This window comes from Bos indicus x Bos taurus, chromosome X, assembly GCF_003369695.1.
Source record: "Bos indicus x Bos taurus breed Angus x Brahman F1 hybrid chromosome X, Bos_hybrid_MaternalHap_v2.0, whole genome shotgun sequence".
Classification (NCBI taxonomy): domain Eukaryota; kingdom Metazoa; phylum Chordata; class Mammalia; order Artiodactyla; family Bovidae; genus Bos; species Bos indicus x Bos taurus.
The window spans coordinates 13,448,631-13,473,296 of record NC_040105.1 but is presented as its reverse complement, the minus strand read 5'-3'; the positions used below and the strand labels follow the sequence as shown (position 1 = coordinate 13,473,296).

At 39.4% G+C, this 24,666-nt stretch overlaps 1 protein-coding gene across 1 annotated transcript; it reads right to left on the bottom strand.

Moving 5' to 3' along the window:
• Positions 1 to 1,288: 1,288 nt before the first annotated feature.
• ZRSR2 (zinc finger CCCH-type, RNA binding motif and serine/arginine rich 2) lies at positions 1,289 to 24,647 on the bottom strand. The gene is given in 11 exon segments (XM_027534902.1): positions 1,289 to 1,870; positions 3,882 to 3,991; positions 4,902 to 4,957; positions 5,858 to 6,071; positions 11,098 to 11,216; positions 11,809 to 11,847; positions 14,635 to 14,721; positions 15,074 to 15,182; positions 20,349 to 20,439; positions 24,096 to 24,175; positions 24,568 to 24,647. Coding segments are annotated over 11 exon segments (1,434 nt in total). The 5' UTR covers positions 24,609 to 24,647; the 3' UTR covers positions 1,289 to 1,382.
• Positions 24,648 to 24,666: the final 19 nt, after the last annotated feature.

Sequence of the window (24,666 nt, the reverse complement as noted above, 5' to 3'; positions counted from 1 at the left end):
TTCCATCCCTCTCACGCTACCCATTAACACTTGAGGGAGAAGTCAATTACCTTGAAAACAAGCTGATGTTCATCTTGTTCTTTCCTTCTTGATCTATTAAAATGAATGTTCAGCTTTGAATGCCACATTTTATTATTATCTCATCTGTATTTAGGAAAGGATTGAAAATTTTTGAATTTAGTGAGAACTGTTCAGTATTAGTGAATCCTGTAGATACTTACAGAAATTTTTCAATAATTTTTTAGGCATTTATATTTTGGAACAAATCAATTTTTCTTTTTTTCTTGGCTGTGCTGCACAATTTGTGTGATTTTAGTTTCTCAACCAGGGAATCGAACCCTTGGCTGTGAGAGCTAGGGGTCCTAACCACTGGACCACCAGGGAATTCCCTAATGTTTTTTTCAACAAGTTTCTCTGAGCACTTTTTTTTTTTAATCAATTGCTTTAGCATCTGGCATATTCAGCAATGAACTCTGTAACACAATACAAAATAGATGAATGCCCTAATGGAAAACTATGGGGGAGGAGGGTGGGGAAACAACTAACTCTTTAGTACTTTAAGAAAGTGAATTTTAAAGTAAAGAACTGTTCAGCTATTAACATGTAAAAAATCCAACAATAAGGGGCAAACAACCAAACTGAATGCCCATTAAATACAGAAAGTGTTTGTCTTAGCTTACATGTACAGAGATAAGTAAACCAAAAAATTTTCCAAACTGGCAAAGTAAACTGGAAAAGTAATTTGGCATAGGAACAGCAAAATTTATTGTTGACAGCGTAAAATTTTTTGTAGTCTTTATGGACGGCAATTTGGAAATACTTTCTCTTGATATAATTTATACTAAGGCAATGATCAGAAATGGGTGAAAGTATTTAAGAAAATCCACCACAGGACTGTTTATAGCATGGGATTCTTTAATAGTGCAAAACTTAAAATAACTTAAAAATCCAACAATAGGGACATGACTTAATAAACATAGATCCACACTATGCAGTGAGTAAAACAGACTAGGGCTTGATGAAACAGGACAATGTTTGGTGTGAAAAAAACATTTCAACTACAGCCATGATCTTTGTGTAAAAAAAATGTGTATACACTCATATACTCAGAAAAAAAGACTTAAAGTAATGCTGCAGTGTTAATTGGTTATCTTCAGGGTCAGGATTATAAGTAATTTTGGCGCTGTATACATTTTATGTTTTCTAGGTTCTCTATACTAAACACACTGTGATTATCAGAGAATAAAAATATTTTAAAACAGGGTTCCAGTCTACATACAGTTTTGCCAGACTTGGTAAGCCACATGAGCTGAGAGCCCTCCATCCAAGTATGTAGCCGCCATAATAAATAAGGTGTACAATCACTGAAAAACACAGTAAGTTTATTTGGATTTGGGGCTCTGAAGAGTTCAGTCTCTGCTCCCTGACCTCCTCCCGCCATGGCTCCTGGACCTGGAGGAGCTCTGGCTGCGGCTCCTGCGGCTGTGGCTCCGGCTGCCCCGACCACGGATGCGGTCCCTTTTTCTTCCTCTGCTTCGGGAACTGTGCCTTCCCCGGCTTCTGGACCTGTGTTTGTGAGGTTTCTTGGCCCCGTGACGACGACTACTCTTCCGGTCGGCCTCCCCGTTCCTCTTGTAGGAGTGGGCCAGCCCAGGGCTCCTCCTCCTCCTCCTCCTCCTCCTGCTGTAGTAGTCGTCGTGGGGGCCCAGCCTCGCCCTCCTCTCTGAGCTCTTCCCAAAGGAGGAGCCAGTCCGATCTGGAGATAGGTAGATGTCTCGATTCGCTTCCCAAAACTCATTGTTGGGATTTCTGAACACGTGAAGGAAGTTGCAGTGCTTCCCTCTGGGACACTGCTGTATTTCAAATAAACCTGCAATGGCACAGTGAGGAAACAGCGTTTACTGCTGGCACTACATCCTTTTCACAAGGTACATTTCTGATGTTCGCTTGTAATAGGACTAGTTTCTCCTTACATACTTTGATCTCACAGTTTGGGTTCCCTGAATTTCAGAAATATTAAATGCTCTAACAAAAGGCACTGTGAAAAGTAATAGATCAGAACTTTTACTTAACCAGAATGTCCCATTCCCCTACTGGGTTATGGTGTAGAGTGCAACCCAACCAATGGCAACCATATTATTTATTATTTTTTCTATTGTTTTACCATCCTGCTGACAGACAATGTAGATCCCTAACTAACACTGAAGAACCAGCCCTGGTCGGCAGTCCTGGTGGCAGCATGCTTTGAGGGCATGGTGGTGGGAGGACAGAACCACTGGCTAAAATAAAGAGCATGTTGTAAGTAGAGGATCCTGTATTCTCTTACATCTCAAGAAGATGATAAACACTGGCCTAATGCTTTAAGGTGCTTTTAATACAGAAGATTTTTGTCAATCTACTTGCACAGTTTAGAGATCCCTTGAAGATTTTAAAACTTTTTTGAAAAAGCAGTAAATTATCTAAATATGTAAAAGAGTTAAACATGAAATACCTGTACACCACACACTATATACAGAAAGTCAAAATGGGTCAGAGTCCTAAACGTAAGCTATTGGAAGAAAACATACAAGTAAATCTTCATGGCATGGGCTGACATGGATTCTTAGATATGATACCAAAGCACAAGCAAAAAAAAAAAAAAATAGATGAATTGGGAGTCATCAAAATTAAAAACTTTTGTGCTTCAAAGGACACCATCAAAGTGAAAAGACAATCTATATAATGGGAGAAACTATTTGCAAATCATATCTCCAATAAGGGACCTGTCTGTAGAATATATCAAAGAACTCTTACAACTCAATAATAAAAAGACAAAAGAAAAATGGGCAAAGTATCTGAACAGACATCTCTCCAAAGATGATATATAATCATATTTGATTTGTGTGGCCAATAATCCAATAATAAAGACACAAAAAATGCTCAGTAGTTACTAGTCACACTCAGAAGCACCTCACTGAAATCACACTGGATTCCTGGGAACTGACACAAGTAACTGCCTTCATGGAGAAAACAGAGCCATCTCTTTCAGTCCCAAAGTCTTCAAGGCATAATGGTTCTTCTGGCCTGCCAAAGCAAGGAATTCTAAATGCCTCCCCCAGCCCCGCCCCCCCCCCGGCTTCACATGACTTTTAAGTGACAGCATCCATTAAGACCAGGTTTGCCAAAGATTCAGACTTTATAAATTACAGATTTTGAAATAGGAGGTTTTAAGCAAGCGAGTATAAAGCGAAGTGAAGCAAAGGGTAAGGGAAGTGGCCCCCGAAGGCACTGGCAGCTCCTCTCATAGCTTCCGGGGCACTTCAACAATAAATGGTTTGGCTAAGCCTATTTGATAGAAATCACAACAGAATGACCCCTTCAAAATTGCCAGCTACTCAAAGACTGACTCATTTCCTGATTCGGCAGCCACTATCTGATGAGTCAGTCTGACTGAATGTGCCCTGACCAGGTTCCAAATCTATAATCAATCTCTAAGGCACAAAAGCTTGTATTTCAATAAGGCAGGAAGTGTTACAGGTAATGTTTTAGGTGGCAAAGATGACAAGGTTCATTAGGGATAAAGATGGGGAGAAAAAACAGCTCAAGTGAGGAGCCAATCAACAGACACAACTTCTCAGGCTTCCTGCAGAGCCTAGGACTTTGAGCACTGACTTTGTCACCTATACACCATGCCCCTAGTCACTGCATCCATAAAGTGACCCACAAGGTCGGTTACAGGTCTAAAATGTGATGTACTTTATATAGTGATCTCTGTTCATCTACCAGGTGAGGCAAAAGCTAATCTCCACTCCTTTAAAAGGTTGCTTTCCCCTCTGCCCCCAAGAATATCACTTTATATGACAGTGAAACAGTTGGGGGAAAAAAAATCATGTTGTATTTACCACAAATTGCCATTTTCCATCGGGTCACTGGGCAGAATTCACACTGAAGCTGTCGTCCTGCGTACCACCGTCCATTAAACAGAGAAAGGGCTGCTTGGCATTCTTCTTCCCTTTAAACCACAAAGGATGTAACTTTATTAGAGTAACTTTCTAATATGTAGATTAATCCTATTGTTAACTAACTCTTGTATTTGTTTACCAGAGGGCCACCAAGCTCACTGCTTCTGTGCTACCTAGGGAGTCCTCATTACAGCATTCAAGCTCCTGAAGCTCACAATTTATTCAGAAACTTTTTTTTTTTTTTTAAACTAACCTCTCAGAGATTCTGATGCATGGAAACCAGCTTGAGTCAAAGCTTCTTAAACCAAAAGACTGGACCATAAAAAATGCAGAAGTGTTTTCCACTGTCAGCGCCTGTTCTTTCTCAGCTCAGATCACTGTCCTTCCTATTACAATGGTTAATTTACCCCATTAGCCATGGCGCTGCGCAGGCATACAGCATGACGAGCAGAAATGACACACTAACTGCTCTCTTAGCAGGCAAAATGCACACTGAAATTATTTGGGGCTTTAATTTCTCGCTCTTTCGATTTATACTTTTCTGTTCTCTATTCTGGTTATCCCTTTTCAGTTTGTGTTTTAATTATTAAAATTATATAAGTAAAAAATTCACTATATTGTAAAAGATTAAGAACTCTAAGTATACACAGAGTGAAATACAAATATATAATTGTCTAATCTTTTCTATATTTCTGGATCAGCTCCTAATATTTTACACTTTTAAAAATACCATGCAGGGACTTCTCTGTTCAAGTGGTTTAAAGACTCTGAGCTTCCAATGCATGCGGCATGAGCTCGATCCCTGGTTAGGGAACTAAGATCTTGCATGCCCCCCAGTGTGGCCAAAAAAAAAAAAACCATGCATATAAAATCTATAAAAAAAAAAATTCCACATGTCAATGTAAGTCACAACACTGTACTGTGACAAAATGTGAAGATGTTTATGTTCAGAATACTTACGATTGATATTGAACATACACATTGCCCCTCAGATGAGGTTCTAAGTTGCAGCTGACCTAAGGAGCAATGAAGAACTGATTTACAAAAAAAAAAAAAAAGACAAAAACCTAAGGAAAAGAAGCCCTCAGTCATCATACGTACTTCTGTCCAGGCCAACATTACCATAAGGTGTTATCAATCAAAAATTTCAAAATTAAGATACTACCCCATGCTCACATCTATTTAAGGCATACTTCAGCACATGGCAGTGTTGCAGGCAATTACCTGATCCTTTTTTTGTTCAAAGATATGAAATGTTTCACACATGCATAAAAATAGACTATTAAAAAAAAGAAAAAAAATACAGAGACTAGTAATCAGCCCCTATATACATCACCCAGATTTAATACTAACATTTTCCACTTTTGACTGAGCATGTTTAAATACATAAAACATGAAAGACCCAGTTGAGGCCCTTCCATCCTGTTCTCCCTCCTTCATCATATAGATCAGCACTCTCCTGAGGCTGGGCAAATCCTTTGCATTCCAAATACACACAGACACAGGCACCCCTATCTACATAGACCCAATACCCACAGCACACATATACATGTGCATGCATGCTAAGTCGCTTCAGTCTGTCCGACCCTGTGCAACCCTATGGACTGTAGGCCGCCAGGCTCCCCTGTCCATGGGATTCCAGGCAAGAATACTGGTGTGGGTTGCCATGTCCTCCTCCAAGGGATCTTCTTGACCCAGGGATTGAACCCACATCTCTTATGTCTCCTGCACTGAGAGGCAGGTTCTTTACCATTAGCACCACTTGGGAAACCCATACATATAGACAGACAGGCACATACACATATATGTGTGCCATAAAATATATATATACATATTTATGCGTGGACATGACATACAGGCAGAGCCTGCACCCTCGCTTTCCCAGTCCCTCCTTCATGTGTACTGCTCGTGCCCACCTTAAACTGGATCACTTTTCCCACGTTCTTGAACTCAGGGAGCACGTCGTCATAAAAGTCCAAGAACTGCTGGTAGGTTTCCTCTTCGCTGTACTCCAGGCTTGCATCAGGGTCGTAGTCGTCCCTTCTGCACTGCTCCATCCCAAACGTTGTAAACATGCTTTTAATAAGAAGGGTGGGACTCGATGTCGGGAAATTGTGTTTACGTGAACACCTGCATATGAAGGAAAAACTTCAGCAGTCCAATGGTGAGAAATTATAGATAAGATACCTGCATTCAACTGTGAGATAAAGACTTGAGCAACTTAGCTGTTTTGACTGAACTGTAAGATGACAAATCTCATTCAGACTTTAAATATCAACACTTAACAAAAGCTGTTCTACAGCTGACCTGTATATTGGATCTCATTAAAATGTACAGTTGGGAATTATTTCCAAGTTCAGGAGTCATTTTAGCTGCCTTTTACTGAAATTTAGAAAGCCTTACAGACATGGAAGCACATGGAAAGAGGAGCTGTGTGGGCATGACAGACAGTGATGACAGGCACAGAGACACCATTCGTGGGACTCAGGACGTGAGAACAGTGCAATCCTGATTTCATACAGTCACCAACAAACCCAACACTTAGAGAACAGAGTATTCTGAGAGTTTTAGCTAAATGGAATGCACTTCATAGTTTTCATGGCATTTTTATATTCTTTCCTCTGATTCTTACAACCTGTTATGACAGCCAGGGCTAGTATTTTCTCCACTTTGAAAGAAGGAAAGTGAGGCCTAGAAAAGCACACAAGTTACATGGCTGGGGAGAGAAGATCCCAGAGATCTGAGCTAATTGACAGTCCACTGCTTATGTGTTATGCTGCTGCTGCTGCTAAGTTGCTTCAGTCGTGTCCGACTCTATGCGACCCCATGGACTGCAGCCCACCAGGCTTCTCCATCCATGGGATTCTCCAGGCAAGAACACTGGAGTGGGTTGCCATTTCCTTCTCCAATGCATGAAAGTGGAAAGTGAAAGTGAAGTCGCTCAGTCGTGTCCGACCCTCAGCAACCCCATGGACTGCAGCCTGCCAGGCTCCTCCATCCATGGGATTTTCCAGGCAACAGTACTGGAGTGGGATGCCATTGCCTTCTCCCCTTATGTGTTATATGATGTGCTAAATGTTAAAGAATTTCTCTTTTATGAAGGAGGTTGACCATTGTGAAGAACAATTTTCTTTTCACAGTTTAAATTAGACTGGGTTGTAACTGAGTAATTTTTTACAAAAAAATCTTTCATGTGAGTTTACTTTCTTATTTACTTCTTTCTCCTCAAATAAAATGAAGAGGGGAAAAAATACAGTTTAAGATTCAAAATCATCAAATTTTCCTGATTAAATTTCTAGCTTAAAAATTACAACAAAATTTTTAGGAAAAAAATCCTAAGAACTCTTGAAGAAAAAAAAGTTGAAGAACAAAGCAAGTGTTAGGAAAAAAAAAAAAAAAACAATGGCCCTGAAATGAATGTTTAACTCATGTTTACTTTCCACTGTCTGTAACATAATCTGTATACCTGGTTGAGACAATGAACATAGAATGCCTTGCACATAACATGCCCAACTCAGAAATGTGCCATCAGTGCTCATTAATGTGAAATTTTCTAGTTTTCAAAGGACTCTCCTAGATTATTCAGCCAAAGACCTAGTTATGAGATCCATCTTCCCAAGGACAAGTGCCCACAGAAAAAAGAACAAGGAATCAACCTGGTTGACAGTGTTAGCAGAACCAGAATTTTACAAGTATGAAGCACATACAGAATTAAATGAGAAACCAATTTAACAAGGTTAAAATCCTCATGGGATTCTTATATCTGAATGAACTGGGCTCTAGTACCCAGGATGTCAAATGAACGTTTGTGAGTTTTGGAACAGTGCCAAAGTCCCCATCTAGGGGAAAATCCCACTTGGCCTGGAGACAGTCCACATAGTCTGAGTGTATTTAAGGCCACCCTACAGCTTATGCTGAAAATTCAGCTAAGACAAGGGACACTTGGGAAGGCAGTCTAAAGCTGTGGTACCCAAACCCATGTGATTCTTAGAATCACCTGGGAAGAGCTGAGATTTCTTAGGTCCTGCCCTAGACCAATCTGTTCAGACCTCAAAGAGTGGGGAACCCATGTTTTCAAAGTAACTCTACACGTGGTCCTTAAGGTCAGTCATGTCTAGGGACTCCTGGTTTAGGCCATGCTATTTACCCATTAATAATAATTATTATTATTATTTACCCATTACTCAGATCCTTGAATCAAGTAAGACTACCGCAAATCAGGTAGTTGGACATTACCTTAACTAGAAGGTCAGCCAATAAATGGCATGGGTCTCCAAATGCCCCCTCAGGTAGAACTGACTATGCCTCTTTTTCTCTTCTCAGGGGAGAATCCAGGCACTCACTACCTTTGTTCTTTATAGAATAAAGTTACACACTAAAGTTAGGCTCTGATTATTTACTGAAGGTCTTTGTGAGAAATATTCTCATGAAAATTACATATGCAACTGTTAATAAAATATCCATGAAAGTTACTGTCCACTTTCCTACTCAGTATCTTTATACAGTATTCTATGGGAAAACATTTAGACTCTGATGCCTAGAAAATCTGTCTTTCCAGAGATCCCACTCATTTCCTTTTTGGTAAAAACTACAAAGCTCATTGTTGCGTGGGATGAATACAACTCCAAAGTCAAATGTACTGTACATTCACAGTAATGCACCTCTCCTTTCCTTGCTTTCTATTTATTTTAATAAACTGTGTAGTAGACTATGAGCCTTCTTTAAATCACTTCTGAAAACAAGTGAGGTATACTCACTGGTCAACGAATTTTACTTTTCATCAGTGATTATGTTCTTTAAGGACCAAAAAAAAAAAACCCTGAGCTCCCCTCCAAGCTGTGACTCTAAGAAAAATCAACTCCAGAAAGGTTCTAGAATTTAATTCTATACTAATTACAAAAACAAAGCGACCAAAGAGATGCTTAGGTTATGTGAATGTGTGACAGAACTCAACAGAGAAGGACAGTTGTATGATCTTGAGCAAGACACTGGAGCTCTCTGTGAAAGGGGAGCAGCATCTTTGTTTGAAGGGTCGGTACTGGATTTAGTAACTGCTAGTTTCACAGAATCTTATTTCACAACTCATCACCTGAGTGATGAAAATATCCAAATCAATCTCATACTTTTTTTGATAGTTGTGATGGTGAAATGTCACATGCCTATGAAAATATTAAGAAATCTTCACAAACTAATCTGACTACTGTCAATATGTCCTTGAAATGGCTCTCAGGGCTGAGTTTTGAGCGCCTGACAGTCCATTCCCCTTTTCACAATTAAGTCCTGTCAACCAATTTCCTGAAACCATTTAGGACATCTTCCCTTCTCTCACCTATGCCCAACAGAAGAAGAATCCAGAATCCAATGACTGCAAGCCTTCACATGTAAGGAAATGTTTGAGATATATCATAAATGAGGAATTCTGCAACTTGGAAACTTTACATACAATTTGGTTCAACAACCACCCCCACCCCACTCCCGCTGCCAATGCAAATGTGAACTCATATTGAGTCTCAGTTGTCTTTCAAAGGTAATTCGCTGTACATTTTTTTCTTTGGTGGGGATGTTTTACATCAATCATTACTGCTTTGATGAAATTAAACATACATTTGGGAAACATTTCTAAGGGTACGAAGGGGGATAAAGTCTTTCTCTCTTCCTTTTCCTAAGAAGCCCAGTTCCTCAAGAGGAGGCTTTCACTACTGACCGGATTCTGTGAATACTTTCACAGATATTCTGGGCATATAGCATCCCAACTATAAAACATAAAAGGAGTCACAAATCCTATATCAGTGACTCTCAATCCTGGGGCACATTAAAAATACCTGAACACATTTCAAAAATTAGGGTGCCCAAGTCTCAAAAACTCTGATTTACTTAATTTGAGATAAGACGTAATTTTTTTCAAGCTTTTTAGATGATTCTAGTCGGAATCCAGGGTTGAGAACCACTGTTCTTAAAAAATGTAAAATGATGTGATGGCTTAAATTTTAAAAGAGAAAGCTAGAGAAGGTTCATATTTTCAAAGAAGGAAATAAAACTTACAGCATGTATAGTTTTATGAATAAAATAAGCACGAGAGACAACATACAGTTTCTCATTAAATACATACGAATTTGCCAATTCATATCCCTTTTTATGATGAATAGGACACTAAGATATAATTAGATCTTTTCTTGTGCAGAATGAAAATAATTAGATTTTGCCTCAGATGGATTTATTCACCATTATGAATTATTTATCCACTTTAAGTTGTTCATTCATAAACAAGCCAAATTATAAAAATCACCATTGCCTGCCATACAGTTGATATTTAAATATTTGCTAAATGAATCAAAACATCAACACTTAGTTTTCTAGGTGAATGTCCTGTTTTAAAATCATTGATCCAAAAGAGGCAGGGAACCAGAGGGTCTCAGAGAATAATGGCAACAGTAACAAAAAGAAATTATCAGCAAACACTCCGCGCTTGCCATGGGCCTGCCACATTTGACCTGTAGACCTGCCTTCCCTGAATTCACTCATTTCAGCCTCACAACTGCCTTGGGGTTGGGGGGGTACTACTTTTAATATCCATTTTACAGATGAGGAATCTAAGGCACTAAGGGCTTAAGTAACTTTCTCACTGCTATAGCCACTAAAGCCAGATGCTGAACCCTGCGTCTGTTCCTCAATCAGAGCAGACTGAGAATGTGCACTAGAATTTTTCTCTGCTCACTCAGATCCTGTCTTTCATAGACATCCCTTTGGGCATGCCAGTTTTTAAAGCCTCCTTCATGCACAGTGTTTGCCATTCAAAAAATAAAGCCAGGCTGCTCCAGTCTTTTGAAATAGATTTCCTCATCCCAGTTCACCCATGTGGACCAATTCAAGCGCAGGAAGAAAACAAAAGTGAAAGGTCCTCAGACAGCTGTGGGAGGAATGAAAAGGAAGCCCTGCCAGAGAACTGGACCAACCCACCCAGGGCGGGCGGGGAGGCGGGTGTCAGGGAGCAGGGGACACCCAGCTTGGGGAACTAGAGCAGCAGCAAGAACATAGCAGAAGCCTGACTGAACGTGAACATTTCAAACTCCAGCCCGTGCCGCTCCCCAAATGGGAACTTGGAAACCTTGATGTTTTGAGTCACTTAACTCTGACACAATAAAACAAAATTGGTTACCGATCTCCAAATCTGCACGCTCCCGTTTTACTGTAGAACGGACAATTAGCTCGATCTTTCTCCATTACTCTTAATTCCATGGGTGGTTCTGGGTTTTGCCATGTGGCACCATTTTCCAACTGTTGAAAATAACCGTAACTTTATTTGATGTAAAAATCCACAAAGAATTAAATGTTTAAAAGGTATTCAAATATTTCAGTCAAAAATAAAAACAGATTCCTGTAAAAATATACACATTTAAGTTGTGCCACACAATCGAGACTCTACAAACAACTGTCATGAGATAGGGGCTATGTCTCTCCTGGCTCCTGGGCACTGTCCAGCATCAGGCACTGCCTCGGCCACCAGGAGCACTCACCAAGGTTTCCCTTCTGTCCACTGATTCCGAAAAGAGTCAAAGGACTTGTTAGGGAACTATCCCTTGATTTACTCTGAATCAAGTTAAAACATCCATCTGGGTGTAAAAATGTGTGAGGCTGATTATACATTCTTTAAGGACTATAAACAAGTCCAGTCCACAGGGGTGATTTTTGCTTTTGTTCATCAATTCACTTTTGTTGTTGCTGTTGTACAAATCACAGAGCCTCAGGTGTGAATCCCACATTCAGACGGGATCTACGTAACTTACCACAAAATTAACATTACTGGAAGTAGTGTTTTTAAAGAAATGTTCATTGGCCTCAAATTGTTAATGAAAGGTTTTGAAAATACCTCATTTTCAGCCTGCTCCAGCATCTTCTGCACAGCTTCCTACAAATGGTGCAAACATAGGACTAATGAAAACCTCGAAGTCGGTTAAGTCATATCTGGTTTATCTGGTTAAGAATCTCATGTATAACAATTTTAAAAAACCCATCACACAAAAGGCTTCAGGTTTTAATTTGCTTTCTATAGCATGATCTTCTGAAAAGCTTTCAAAGACATACAGCTGAGAATCTTCATTCAACTAGGACATTAAACAGCTAACATTTCAAAACATAGTCTTCTAATAGTTTCAGTAAGAGTAATATTTAGCAGATTTGAACATACATTCCACATTCTAGTTTTTAAGGTGAGGTACTAGTGAATATCATAAAAGACAATGGTAGCTGAAACATCACAAACACTTAGCAGATGCTACATTATGATATGAACAGTAGGAACTGGGATTGATGAAAAATCTCAAACTTTCTGATAAGGCAGTATCACAGTTCTGCACTATGCCAGTAAAATTTTACCTCCTTGGCATTTAAATAAGCTTTAAATTATGTTTGACAGACTTTTCCCTAGCTCCTTAAAGTAATACATAGAAGACTCATATGTCTAGCTGCTTACTTGATTAACTACCTGGCCATGTAAGGGTCCTTAGTAACTCAATGTGCTCAAAATGGAACTCTACTTTTCCCTACCCCTCACCCATCTAAATGCCTCATCTCAAACAGAGCTGCCATGTGCCTACATGCTCAAATTAAAAACATATGGCTTGAATTCTCTTCTCCTCCTTTCCCCTTCCTGCCCATTCAGCCTACCAGCTAGAGTTCCGCTAACTGCCACGACTCATTACAAATCTGTGTACTTCTCTGTATTAAGCATCAACTGTCATCCAAACCACCATCATGTCCTGTTTGGAGCCACAGTTCTACTCTTGCCTCCTTGGTCATCACTCCCAACCGCCACCCGCTATTCTTTATACAAAAGTTAGAATGATCTGTTAAAGGTAAAGATATAAATTAAATGAAGTCAGTCCCTGCTTCAAAACCCTTTAATGGCTTCCCATGACACTTCAGGTAAAATCCAAACTCCTCCTTCCCACCCAGGAGGCCTTACACGAATGACCCTGCCTACCCTCCTGAACTTGGGCCCACCTCTGCCACTGTCCTCTTTTTGGTCTCTAGGATTTAGGCACCCTGACCTCCTTTCAGCTCCAGGCTCAGACTTCCCTGCCTCTGCCTGGAACCCTTCTCCCCAAGATCTCTACACTCAGCTGTCAGTTCACACATCGGCACCTCCTCAGAGCAGTCTTCCTTGACAGGCAATCAACTGAAAGATGTAGTTTCCTACCGCAATCAGTCTGTCATGTGACCTGCTTTCTTTCTTTATACCACATACCATTACCTTAAAGCACCTAAAATGATCTTTTTGGTTACTTCTCATTCAGTTTCCCCATCAAGAAACCGAACGCAATGAATACAGATCTTTATAGCTGCCCTATCTCCAATCCCAGAGAAGCATCTATCTAGCTCACAGCAGAAAACTCAGAATGCAGATCCCTTTATATATGCTTAGAATTGACTTCATTTTACCCACTTCTCCTTATGTCTCACCAGACTTTCTTTGAAACAAAAACTTTAGCATTTATCTGGTGCCAGAAAAGACCTCAATTGAAAAACAATCCACTGTTAAAATAGAAATTTATTACTCTCTCCCTAAAAAAAAAAAAAATATGACACACTCCAAACAATTTTCCTGCCCCCTAAAAACCTAGCATGATCTTGCCTCATCTGGAAAGCAGTACTCAAGTAAGGGTTTTTAAAATTTACACTGGAATTAACTGATGGCCTGAGACACAAGAAACAAAGGTTGCTTCTACCCCATTATGACTAGGATGTAAACAAATGCATTTTTCCCACCAGCAGGTGATTACCCAATTTTATGCTATTCAAATGTAGCAATATCACAGAAAAGATACATCCTGATGAATCAGTGAAGGAAAGATGAGCTGTGATATCTTTGAAATAAATGCACTGTTAAGGAATAGCAGCAAAATAGACCAAAGCAATCTTTAAAAACAATCCTAGAAGATACAGATATATACAAATACCTTAAGATTCTTTTTTCGTGTGAGCAACGATGTTATTTACAACTGCCTTTAGAGCACAAGTTAGAAAAGAAGTCAAAACTTAATAACAAAAAATATTTCCTAATCTCTTGATACTTGAGCTCATGATTTCTTTCAATCTATTAGTTCTTGGTGACATGTCCAAAGTGGTGAAGTCTCTTATGAATCAAACAAAGGTGGAAACTATAAAAAATAGTATTCACCCAATAGTAAATCAACCCATATACAACAAAACCTCAGAAAAACACCGTCTGCTGTGGAGTGGTACAAAGTGTAAAGCAGGGGTCAGCTTCCTGTTTTTATCAATAAAACAATAAGGTTTTATTGGAATTTGGCCACAACCCTTTATTTGCATGTTACCTATGGCTGCTTTCATGGGACACTGGGACTGTTGGATGTTTTCAACAGAGACCACAAAGCCTGAAATATTTACTCTGACCCTTTACAGAAAAAGCTGGCCAATCCCTAGTATATAGGATAAGATAGGTAAAGTTGGGGAAAAAAACCTTAATTTAAGGCATCTGCCACAGCAAACACCCAGAGAAAAGCATCCTAAGAAAATGTTAGTGTATATCTAAACTAAAAACATGACTCTTCCTAAAGAAAAAACCAAGCTCAAACCCTGATATGCCTATAGCTTATTCTTCCACCCCATCATACGCCCCATCCACCCACTAAGAGGATACGCAGTGCGTTTATCCTCCTGTGACAGGAATCACCTCTCTTTCTTTCTTCTCCTGTAGCTTCTGCTGCTCCTCTTCTCTCTCTTTTCTCTGCTGTTCTTCCCATTCTTCCTTTAATTTTCTCTTTACAGAGGGAAAAAAATAAAAAGAAGAAAGGTAATTTTTTTTCAGACTCATGTTTTTAAAACATTTGCCAAATGGGGCAAATAAATGAAAAATGTTAACACTGGTAAAATGAGTAACATCCCTCCCCCTTTTTTATTTGGCTGCACCAGGTCTCAGTTGCAGCACGCAGGATCTAGTTCCCTGACCAAGGACCAAACCCAGGCCCTCTGAATTGGGAGCACAGAGTCTTAGCCACTGGACCACCAGAGAAGCCCCAACATCTGGTTTCTAAAGTTCAAGGTATGTAACTCTTACTGAGAGTTGTTTTGGTTAACTAGTTAGTTAACTGGTTATCTGATTAATACCATACCTCTTGTTCCTCCTGCCGTTTTCTAGCTGCTTCTTCCTTTTCCTTCTTTATTCTGAATTCTTCTTGTGCCTTCTGCTCCCGCAGCAACCATTCCTCATGTAATTTTTGCCTATTGATGTAATGATGTGATCAAATAAAAGGAATGGGCGCTAATCCACAAATACATCCACACATATATGAAAGTAAAATGACATTTTGTGAATGATGAAAGTACCATGAAAGCTATTTTCTAGAAAGCAGTTAAGTGGAGGTAAGAGGACCAGGATACATGAGTAGTGATCTTGGAAAAGCACTGCATTTTAGCAACTATCCTCCTAGAGGGAAACAGTGTAAAATCATTACTTCTATATTTCCTAACTGTAACATCTTTAGACAAAACAATGACACTTTAGCTTTCTCTTTAGGTTAGCCACAGTGATGTTTCAGTTCAGTTCAGTCACTCAGTCATGTCCGACTCTTTACAACCCCATGACCGCAGCACACCAGGCCTCCCTGTCCATCACCAACTCCCGGAGTTTATCCAAACTCATGTCCATTGAGTTGGTGATACTATCCAACCATCTTATCCTCTGTCATCCCCTTCTCCTCCTACCTTCAATCTTTCCCAACATCAGGGTCTTTTCAAATGAATCAGCTCTTTGCATCAGGTGGCCAAAATATTTGGAGTTTCACCTTCAACATCAGTCCTTCCAATGAACAACCAGGACTGATTTCCTTTAGGATGGACTGGTTGGATCTCCTTGCAGTCCAAGGGACTCTCAAGAGTCTTCTCCAACACCACAGTTCAAAAGCATCAATTCTTCGGTGCTCAGCTTTCTTTATAGTCCAACTCTCACATCCATACATGACTACTGGAAAAACCATAGCCTTGACTAGATGGACCTTTGTTGACACAGTAATGTCTCTGCTTTTTAATATGCTGTCTAGGTTGGTCATAACTTTCCTTCCAAGGAGTAAGCATCTTTTAATTTCATGGCTGCAATCACCATCTGCAGTGATTTTGGAGCCCCAAAAAATAAAGTCAGCCACTGTTTCCCAATCTATTTGCCATGAAGTGATGGGACCAGATGCCATGATCTTAGTTTTCTGAATGTTGAGCTTTAAGCCAACTTTTTCACTTTCCACTTTCATCAAGAGGCTCTTTAGTTCTTCACCTTCTGCCATAAGGGTGTTGTCATCTGCACATCTGAGGTTATTGATATTTCTCCTGGAAATCTTGATTCCAGCTTGTGCTTCCTCCAGCCCAGTGTTTCTCATGATGTACTCTGCATAGAAGTTAAATAAGCAGGGTGACAATATACAGCCTTGACGTACTCCTTTTCCTATTTGGAACCAGTCTGTTGTTCCATGTCCAGTTCTAACTGTTGCTTCCTGATCTGCATGCAGGTTTCTCAAGAGGCAGGTCAGGTGGTCTGGTATTCCCATCTCTTTCAGAATTTTCCACAGTTTATTGTGATCCACACAGTCAAAGGCTTTGGCATAGTCAATAAAGCAGAAATAGATGTTTTTCTGGAATTCTCTTGCTTTTTCGATGATCCAACAGATGTTGGCAATTTGATCTCTGGTTCCTCTGACTTTCTAAAACCAGCTTGAACATCTGGAAGTTCACGATCCACATATTGCTGAAGCCTGGCTTGGAGAATTTTGAGCATTACTTTACTAGCATGTGAGATGAGTGCAACTGTGCGGTAGTTTGAGCATTCTTTGGCATTGCCTTTCTTTGGGACTGGAATGAAAACTAACCTTTTCCAGTCCTGTGGCCACTGCTGAGTTTTCCAAATTTGCTGGCATATTGAGTACAGCACTTTTAGAGCATCATCTTTTAGGATTTGAAATAGCTCAACTGGAATTCCATCACCTCCACTAGCTTTGTTCATAGGGATACTTCCTAAGGCCACTTGACTTCACATTCCCAGATGTCTGGCTCTAGGTGAGTGATCACATCATCGTGATTATCTGTGCTGTGAAGATCTTTTTTGTATTGTTCTTTTGTGTATTCTTGCCACCTTTTCTTAATATCTTCTGCTTCTGTTAGGTCTATACCATTTCTGTCCTTTATTGAGCCCATCTTTGCATGAAATGTATCCTTGGTAGCTGTAATTTTCTTGAAGAGATCTCTAGTCTTTTCCGTTCTGTTGTTTTCCTCTATTTCTTTGCATTGATCGCTGAGGAAGGCTTTCTTATCTCTCTTTGTTATTCTGTGGAACTCTGCATTCAAATGGGTATATCTTTCCTTTTCTACTTTGCTTTTCGCTTCTCTTCTTTTCACAGCTATTTGTAAGGCTTCCTCAGATAGCCATTTTGCTTTTTTGCATTTCTTTTTCTTGGGGATGGTCTTGACCCGTGTCCTGTACAAATGTCACGAACCTTTAGGTGCCAATAAGTGAGTAACATCCAGCTTTTCATTCAGAAAGTATTACCCTTCCTATTCCATGCATTTTGAAAGTGCCAAACGCAGGATTGTAGCATGACAAAAACCTGGTATCTCCTGCTCTAAACCCTTGGACTGCTACTCTTTACAGTTCAGAGACTTGGTTTGCCTCAAGCAAAAGAGAACTATATTGTGATCAGGTCTTTAAAATAAAGCTACAGGTTTTAAGAAAAGATGACAAGGAGTTAAAAAAAAAAAATGAGTCAGTGTCTAGTTTATGCTTAGAAATGACCAGTTATAAAAGAGTGATCTTGTATTACAATGGTATCTCAGATATCCAATACTACAAGTTTCCAACTTAAAGACAGGTTATATTTCAAAACTTTATTAGCCAATTTGGTGTTTCAAACCTAGACTGTATACTGTCCCACTGAATTTGTAAAAGGAAAATGAAATATGAGAAACTGTGCTATATTACTTCAGAGACATCAGGAGTTAAATAAGGTTTTATGTCTAGTCTGGGGACCCAATCACAATTTCAAATACTCGATGGGAGAAAGTATTCCATTTCCTACTACAGATTCCAGGAACCCATCTTTTAGCCATGGTAGAGACTGGCATGCTGCATATGCCAGCGTTTCTGTATATGTCATGGGGTATATGTAGATGTTTCAGTGTGCAGAACTCTGATTCATGAAGTGTAGTATTTTCAAATAATTATCCTGCATTTCAACAGTAAAGTATTATGCAACTCTTACAGGAATAAACAAATAATAATGGAGTATGAAGACACATGTATGTGGTTTAAAAGAAGCACCTAAGTCAATGGGGAAGCAAAAAAAAAAAGACTTCCCTATTTCATGATATACATGTTATCTTCATCTTAACAGAAATCTCTAATAAGAACAACCAGAGTTATTATAGCATCTCCTATTTGCTCACACTATGTTAAGCACTATACACTTACCACCTCATTAATCTCATTCAATCTGCTCAATTCTATGTAGTAGGCACTATGATTATTATTATATTTTTTGGCTACGCCATGCAGCATGCAGGATCTTAGTTCCCCAACCAGGAAGTCCTAACTACTGAACCACCAGGAAAGTCCCTGTTTATGTTCCTATTTAGGGTGAGGAAATCGAAGCTTAGAGAGATTAAGCAACCTGAATAGAGCTAGTAAGTAGCAGGGCCAAGAATGGAATGCAGATCTGGCTGAATCCAACTCCATGTTTCCCGTCACTACTACCTTTTTTTTCCCCCAGCAGTTTGATGCTTCCACCTACTTATGTGCTTAGGTAGGTAATAGGAATTAATTACAAGAAAAGAAGCAACATTACCAGTGAACACACTAACTAGCTGGAGAGGGTCTATCAAGTTTTTTTTCCTTTAAAATATTATTTATTTTTTGTTGTGGCAAAGTATATATAAGCCTTACCATTTAAGTGTACAGTTGAGTAGCATTAAGCAAATTCCTATTACTGTGTACCACTTTTTAAAAAAGCCCAGAAAACAAAACACTCCCTGAAAAATACCAAAATAAAAAAAGAGCAGAATATTTTTGTCATCTTGTGCTGGGGAAGGCCTTTTAAAGTCAGACAGCAAGGCCAGATATCATGATGAAATTGACAACATGGAAATCAAATTAAGTAACTACTAGAATCTAAGTTAGGACTGATGACAAATGAAGAACATATACATCACACACATGATAGATATAGGACTAATAATAACACTGCCTACATAACAAAAAAAATGTATCCCCAAAGAGAAAGGTTTAAGCCATCTACAAATGGATATTATATAAAAAGATACTCAACCTACGAATTAAGTAGTATATATCTGAACTCTACTCAATACTCTGTAATGACATATATGGGAAAAGAATCTAAAAAAGGAGTGGATATAAGTATACATACAACTGATTCACTTTGCTATACAGAAGAAACTAATGCAACATTGTAAATCAACTGTACTCTAATGAAAGTTTTTTTAAAATGTACATTTGAAATGATGAGAAATAACTTTTACTATAGGAGTTTTAAGAATTGATAATGCCTATTGTGAGTGACAGTATAGAGAGATGGGCACCTTGATTCACTCTTGGCAAGGTGGCAAACTGCAACCCGGGATACTCTTTCTACCTGCATAAAAGTGCATTTTATGTGCACTTTTCCTCTCAGCATTTTTCTAAGGAAATAATAGGACAATACCAAGGATATATAATCATGGATACTCACTGCAACTTTTTTTTAATAATAGTAAAAAGCCTGAGTGTAAATAAATAACAAATAGTAAATGACAGTAAATTAATAGTACCATGGTAAGTGAATGTGATTTAACAGTAAATAATATTTTTTTCGAGAACTAAACATTCATCAGTAGAGAACTATAAATTATGAATAGGGAATAAATTATGCTAGTCATATGATGGAGACTGTGTTGCTACTGAAATGGTTGAATTAGATCTTTGTATCAACACTGAAGTAAATGTCCTATACACTTAGTGGAAAAAAGCAATCTATAGAAAAATATGTATAAATATCATCCCACGAAAGAAATACATATATATATTCATCTACAGTTTCTTTCTTACCTTAACAGTGGCTATCTTTAGGTATGTGGAGTTTATTGAAGTCTTTTCACTGTTTACACTTACTAATTATCTGAATTTTTTTTTTTCAAAAAACATTTACAAATTAGCAAAAAGAGTGAAAAAACTTTTTTTAAAGACAACATCTTGTTTCAGCCCATCAACTAGAGATTTAAACAGCTTATCCAGGGTATTTTACAAGATCTATTTTGTATAAGATTGTGTAAAGAAGACCTGTCCTAGTTAGTGCAGACTTAGAATATTCAAGTAAAAGAACTGGGCTTGCAGAAAGAGCTTCAATCAGTGCTGACCTCTCTCTCTCCAACAGCCTCTCTTCTTCTTCTTGTTCTTCAGTCAAAGCATCTGTCACTGCCTCCTCTTCCTCTTCCTTCTGTGAGAGTCCTGAAGGAATGTAAATGTTTTAGGACTCTATCCATGTATTACAAAGCCTTGGTCAATAATTCAGGAAAAAAATTATATACAATTTTTTATCTTTACAATTATGGTACAAACCTCTTTTTAAAACTTTCTAACAATAAAGGGCCCCAGCCGCCCAAATTGGAACAATGTGAACACTGAAAAGAACAATAATGGTAGCAGATTAACACATTAAACTGACACCCCCTAAAATGGTGAGATTTGGGAGGGAATATCCATCTTTATAGAAGAATGGCAACTGAAAAATGTAGCAAGACTTAAGTAGAATAGTCCTCACTGCTGTACCCCACTGTAGGAACTAACTGTTGGGAAGAGGATATTTATTTACACTATCTCAAAATACCAGCCTACAGATGAATACTAATTACAAAGGGGGAAATATCTATTACAGTGGAGCCATCTGATTGGCAACACTTTGACCACACTTCGTATCACTAGGAGTGGAACAACTTGACATGAGAGGCCCCCAGATGTATGCAATGAGAGCTATACAGCATCAGCTATGTAGTATTTTTCCATAGAGTGTACCTGAAGCTACTCAGGAGAAGACATACTAATCTAGAATGCAGAGCATTCCACAAAACAACTGGCTTGAGCTTTTCAAAATAATCAAACTTGAACTGGGAAAGTTTTCATATGGTCTGTATATCATATTGCTGAATTACTATTCCTTTATTTGTTTAGTATTGTGGCCTTATTCTTTTTTTTTTTTTTTTCAATCGATCCACAGTCAGCTTTATTCTGAATTAACCATGTGTGGAGAGCACACATCAAAAGAGTAGAAAAAAATAGAGGAGCTCATCAAAAAAAGTTCCCTGGCAAGTGGGAGGGAGGGCATGACGTTAGGAGCCCTGTTTAGGGAAGGAAATGTTGTCCTGTGGCCTTATTCTTAAGAGATGCAGGCTTAAGTATTTAGGGGTGAGGGCTACGTATATGCAACTGACATGCAAAGGGTTCAGAAAAAATTTGTACATATGTGTCTATCTATATACAGAGAAAGTAAGGCAAAATGTTAACACTTGACAAACCTAGGCAAAGGGTTCATGATGTCTACTGTACATCATGGATGTCTACTGTAAATTTCGACTTTCTGCACATTGGAACATTTTCAAAATAAAAACATGGGAAAATAAGTCCTAATATAATAAAAATGTATATGCTCTTCTCAAAATTTAAATTTGTGGGGAGAAAAAAGGAGGAAAACTGAAGTGATCTTAAGGAACTATAACAGAAGATCTCAGGCTAAAAGGAAAAAGATACTGTCTGTCACATACATTAAGTATTTAAAAAGTGAAAAGTGTTAGTCACTCAGTTGTGTCCAACTCTTTTTGATCCCATGGACTATAGCCCGACAGGCTCCTCTGTCCCTGGAATTTTCGAACCAAGAATACTGGAGTGAGTAGCCATTCTCTTCTCCAAGGGATCTTCCCGACTTAGGGATCAAACCTGGGTCTCCCCCACTGCAGACAGATTCTTTACTGTCTGAGCCACCTGGGAAGCCCATATTAAGTATAGGTCTAACCAAAGGCTCACCTAGTCCTAGATAACTACAGTACTGAATCACTGAACGATGCAGTGGTTACAGGCACTGGCCCTCCATGCAGTTGAAAATCCATGTATAACTTTAAAGTCAGCCCTCCACATTCGCAGTTCTTCCATATCAGCAGTTCTGCATCCTTGGATTCACCCAACTGCAGACCACGTAGTACAACAGTACTTACTACTGAAGAAAATCCACATGTAAGTGAATGTGCGCAGTTCAAAACCCACGCTGTTCAAGGGGCAAGTGTGTATCTAACTGTTTTATACATGTAAGTATATGTGGAGTCATTCTACAGTTTTCCAGCTTCCTTTTTTCCTTCATGTCACCTTAATTTCTGATAATGCAGCTTATTTCAGGTTATTTCAAGTAGAATTGGGTGCTAAAGAAGCTACCTGTAATAGAGAGGTTGATAATCCAGAAATTTCTACCAATCACTTGCCAATTCACTCTAGAGCAATTCTTACAGAATATTTCTGTATTGTAGTCTTCTGGGTAATGTTTGGCCATCCAAGTGTGCTACAACCCACAGCAGTGTTTAGTTGACCACAGTATTCATGAAGCACCACCAAGTAAAAAATTGTGAGCTGGAGTAGGCCAAAGCAGCAGCAGTCATCCAGAGGCAAGTGCTTCATTGTGGCTCAGCCATTAACCATATATAATCATGAGCAGACCAGTGAGCTGCATCCTTCAACTGACTAAACTGCCAAAGGACACATCCACTTGCCTACTCATAGAGGCTCACTCCAAATGCACTTTAAAAAGTTAAAAGGGAATAAAAAATATCAATGCAATACATTGGAATTGAAGTATGTAAAGAAAAAGAGAAAGACTTAAAAAGTTGGGGCATGTTCCAAGAAAACAGGTTAGCATAGTAAGGAAACCAAGAACTTTAAAGGGGGTAGAGAATTACTAAGGGCATCAATAATACCAATCTACCCTGTTTCTCCTTTTATCCCTGATGTTTTATCCTGTCTCAAGTGGGACCAGTTTTGAATTAAAAAAGAGATAGTAATACAGGCTGCAGGGCAATGCACTGTTCCTTTCATTCTAAATATCCCAAGTATTGCTACTCAAACAGTTTCTGGGCAACTCTAATGATAAACAAAACCTCTATGGCTATTTTTCTTAAGGCCCCAAAATCCTGGTTTCTTGAGGCCATGGTCTGTGGACTTCAAGAATTGTCCAGGATAATTTACTAGGCATATTCTGGTTAATGTACATGACAAACCGTTATAACTCAGCACTCTTGTGTGATTTCAGTGCTTCCATGTGCATTTATTACTACGATATAACTTTACAACTAAGGTCATTAAACAGGTAGGTTTAATAAATAAACATTAGATTCTGCCATGTGAGGGCCAAACGACACCACCGCCAGTACAGATGAAGGTTCCCACAGTATTTTAATAGGAAGAAAAAGTGATAAATAACCACATGGCAATAGTAGTAGTAGCATTCCAAACTTCACTCAGTACCATATTAATGTCCTGTGCATATGTTTCCCATCATCCCTAACATTACATAAATGTAGATATAGGGATGGCGGTCGAGTGGTTAAGACTCCGCATTTCCACTGCAGGGGACATGGGGTCCATCCCTGGTGCGGAAACTAACACCCCACATGCCACGCAGTGCGGCCAAACCAAAAACCAAGTAAGTTTCATAATTAATTTCATCTGTATGTATTTAAATAAGATCAACAAGGGGTCTCTCACGTTAGTGTAGTTTGAGAAAAACTTGCAAAATGTCTAAACCCCTCAAATCCTGCTGGTTTTACAAAGAAAAATATTCGCCGAATACTTACTATGTGCAAAGGCTGTGCTAGCTGCTGTAATTCATGATGCCTGCACCTGTAATATTAGATACTTTATAAATACTTCCACGTAATCAGTGGGTGATGATTCACCATGACTTCTTCCCCCTCTTGAGTAAGTACTTTTACCATTGTTTCTGATATGGGTCTAACAACTTTTTGAGGGGTCGTGGCCACAAGCAACTATATATTAGATAACAGTACTTGGACGGGAGTAGCGGGGGCAATTTGATACACAGAAAACAAGATAAGTAAGTCCATTACCAGAGTCTCTCAGTCGAGCGAGTTCCTGTCGCCGTTTCTTTCGTTTCTCCTTCTTCAGGGCGGCCCTGTACTTTTTGTGGCTGGAAAAACACAAGACACACACTCCAGCGTCAGCGGCCGCAACTGCAGCGCTGCCTGAGCTCCCTTCTCCTCCGCGCCCAGTGACAGGAACTCCAACAGTGAAATCTTGCTTCCCGTGTTTTAATTACAGAACATGCCTTTACCACCTCCTCGCCATCCCATGCGCACACGGCAGGTCTTCTCCATGCCCCTCTGCTCCCCTTTTCGCCTCCCTGAGCCCACAGATGCCCAATTGGTAATTCAGGCGCGCCCAGGGAAAGGATAGAGCTGCTGCGGTGGCTCGTCTGCTTGGCCCAGCTCCCCTTTACTTCATGCTTGCACATCTTCCATGCCCAGCCTCGGTCTGCTTCGTCCCCTTTTCTCTCAGCTCATCTCTCCTAACCCAGCTCACCTCAGCTTCTCCGAAAACAGCATATTCTCGGGCGCCGCCATCTTGCCAGCGCCGCCACGCCCACAGGAGCCGGCCGGAAAAGGCGGGCTTGAGGACGTG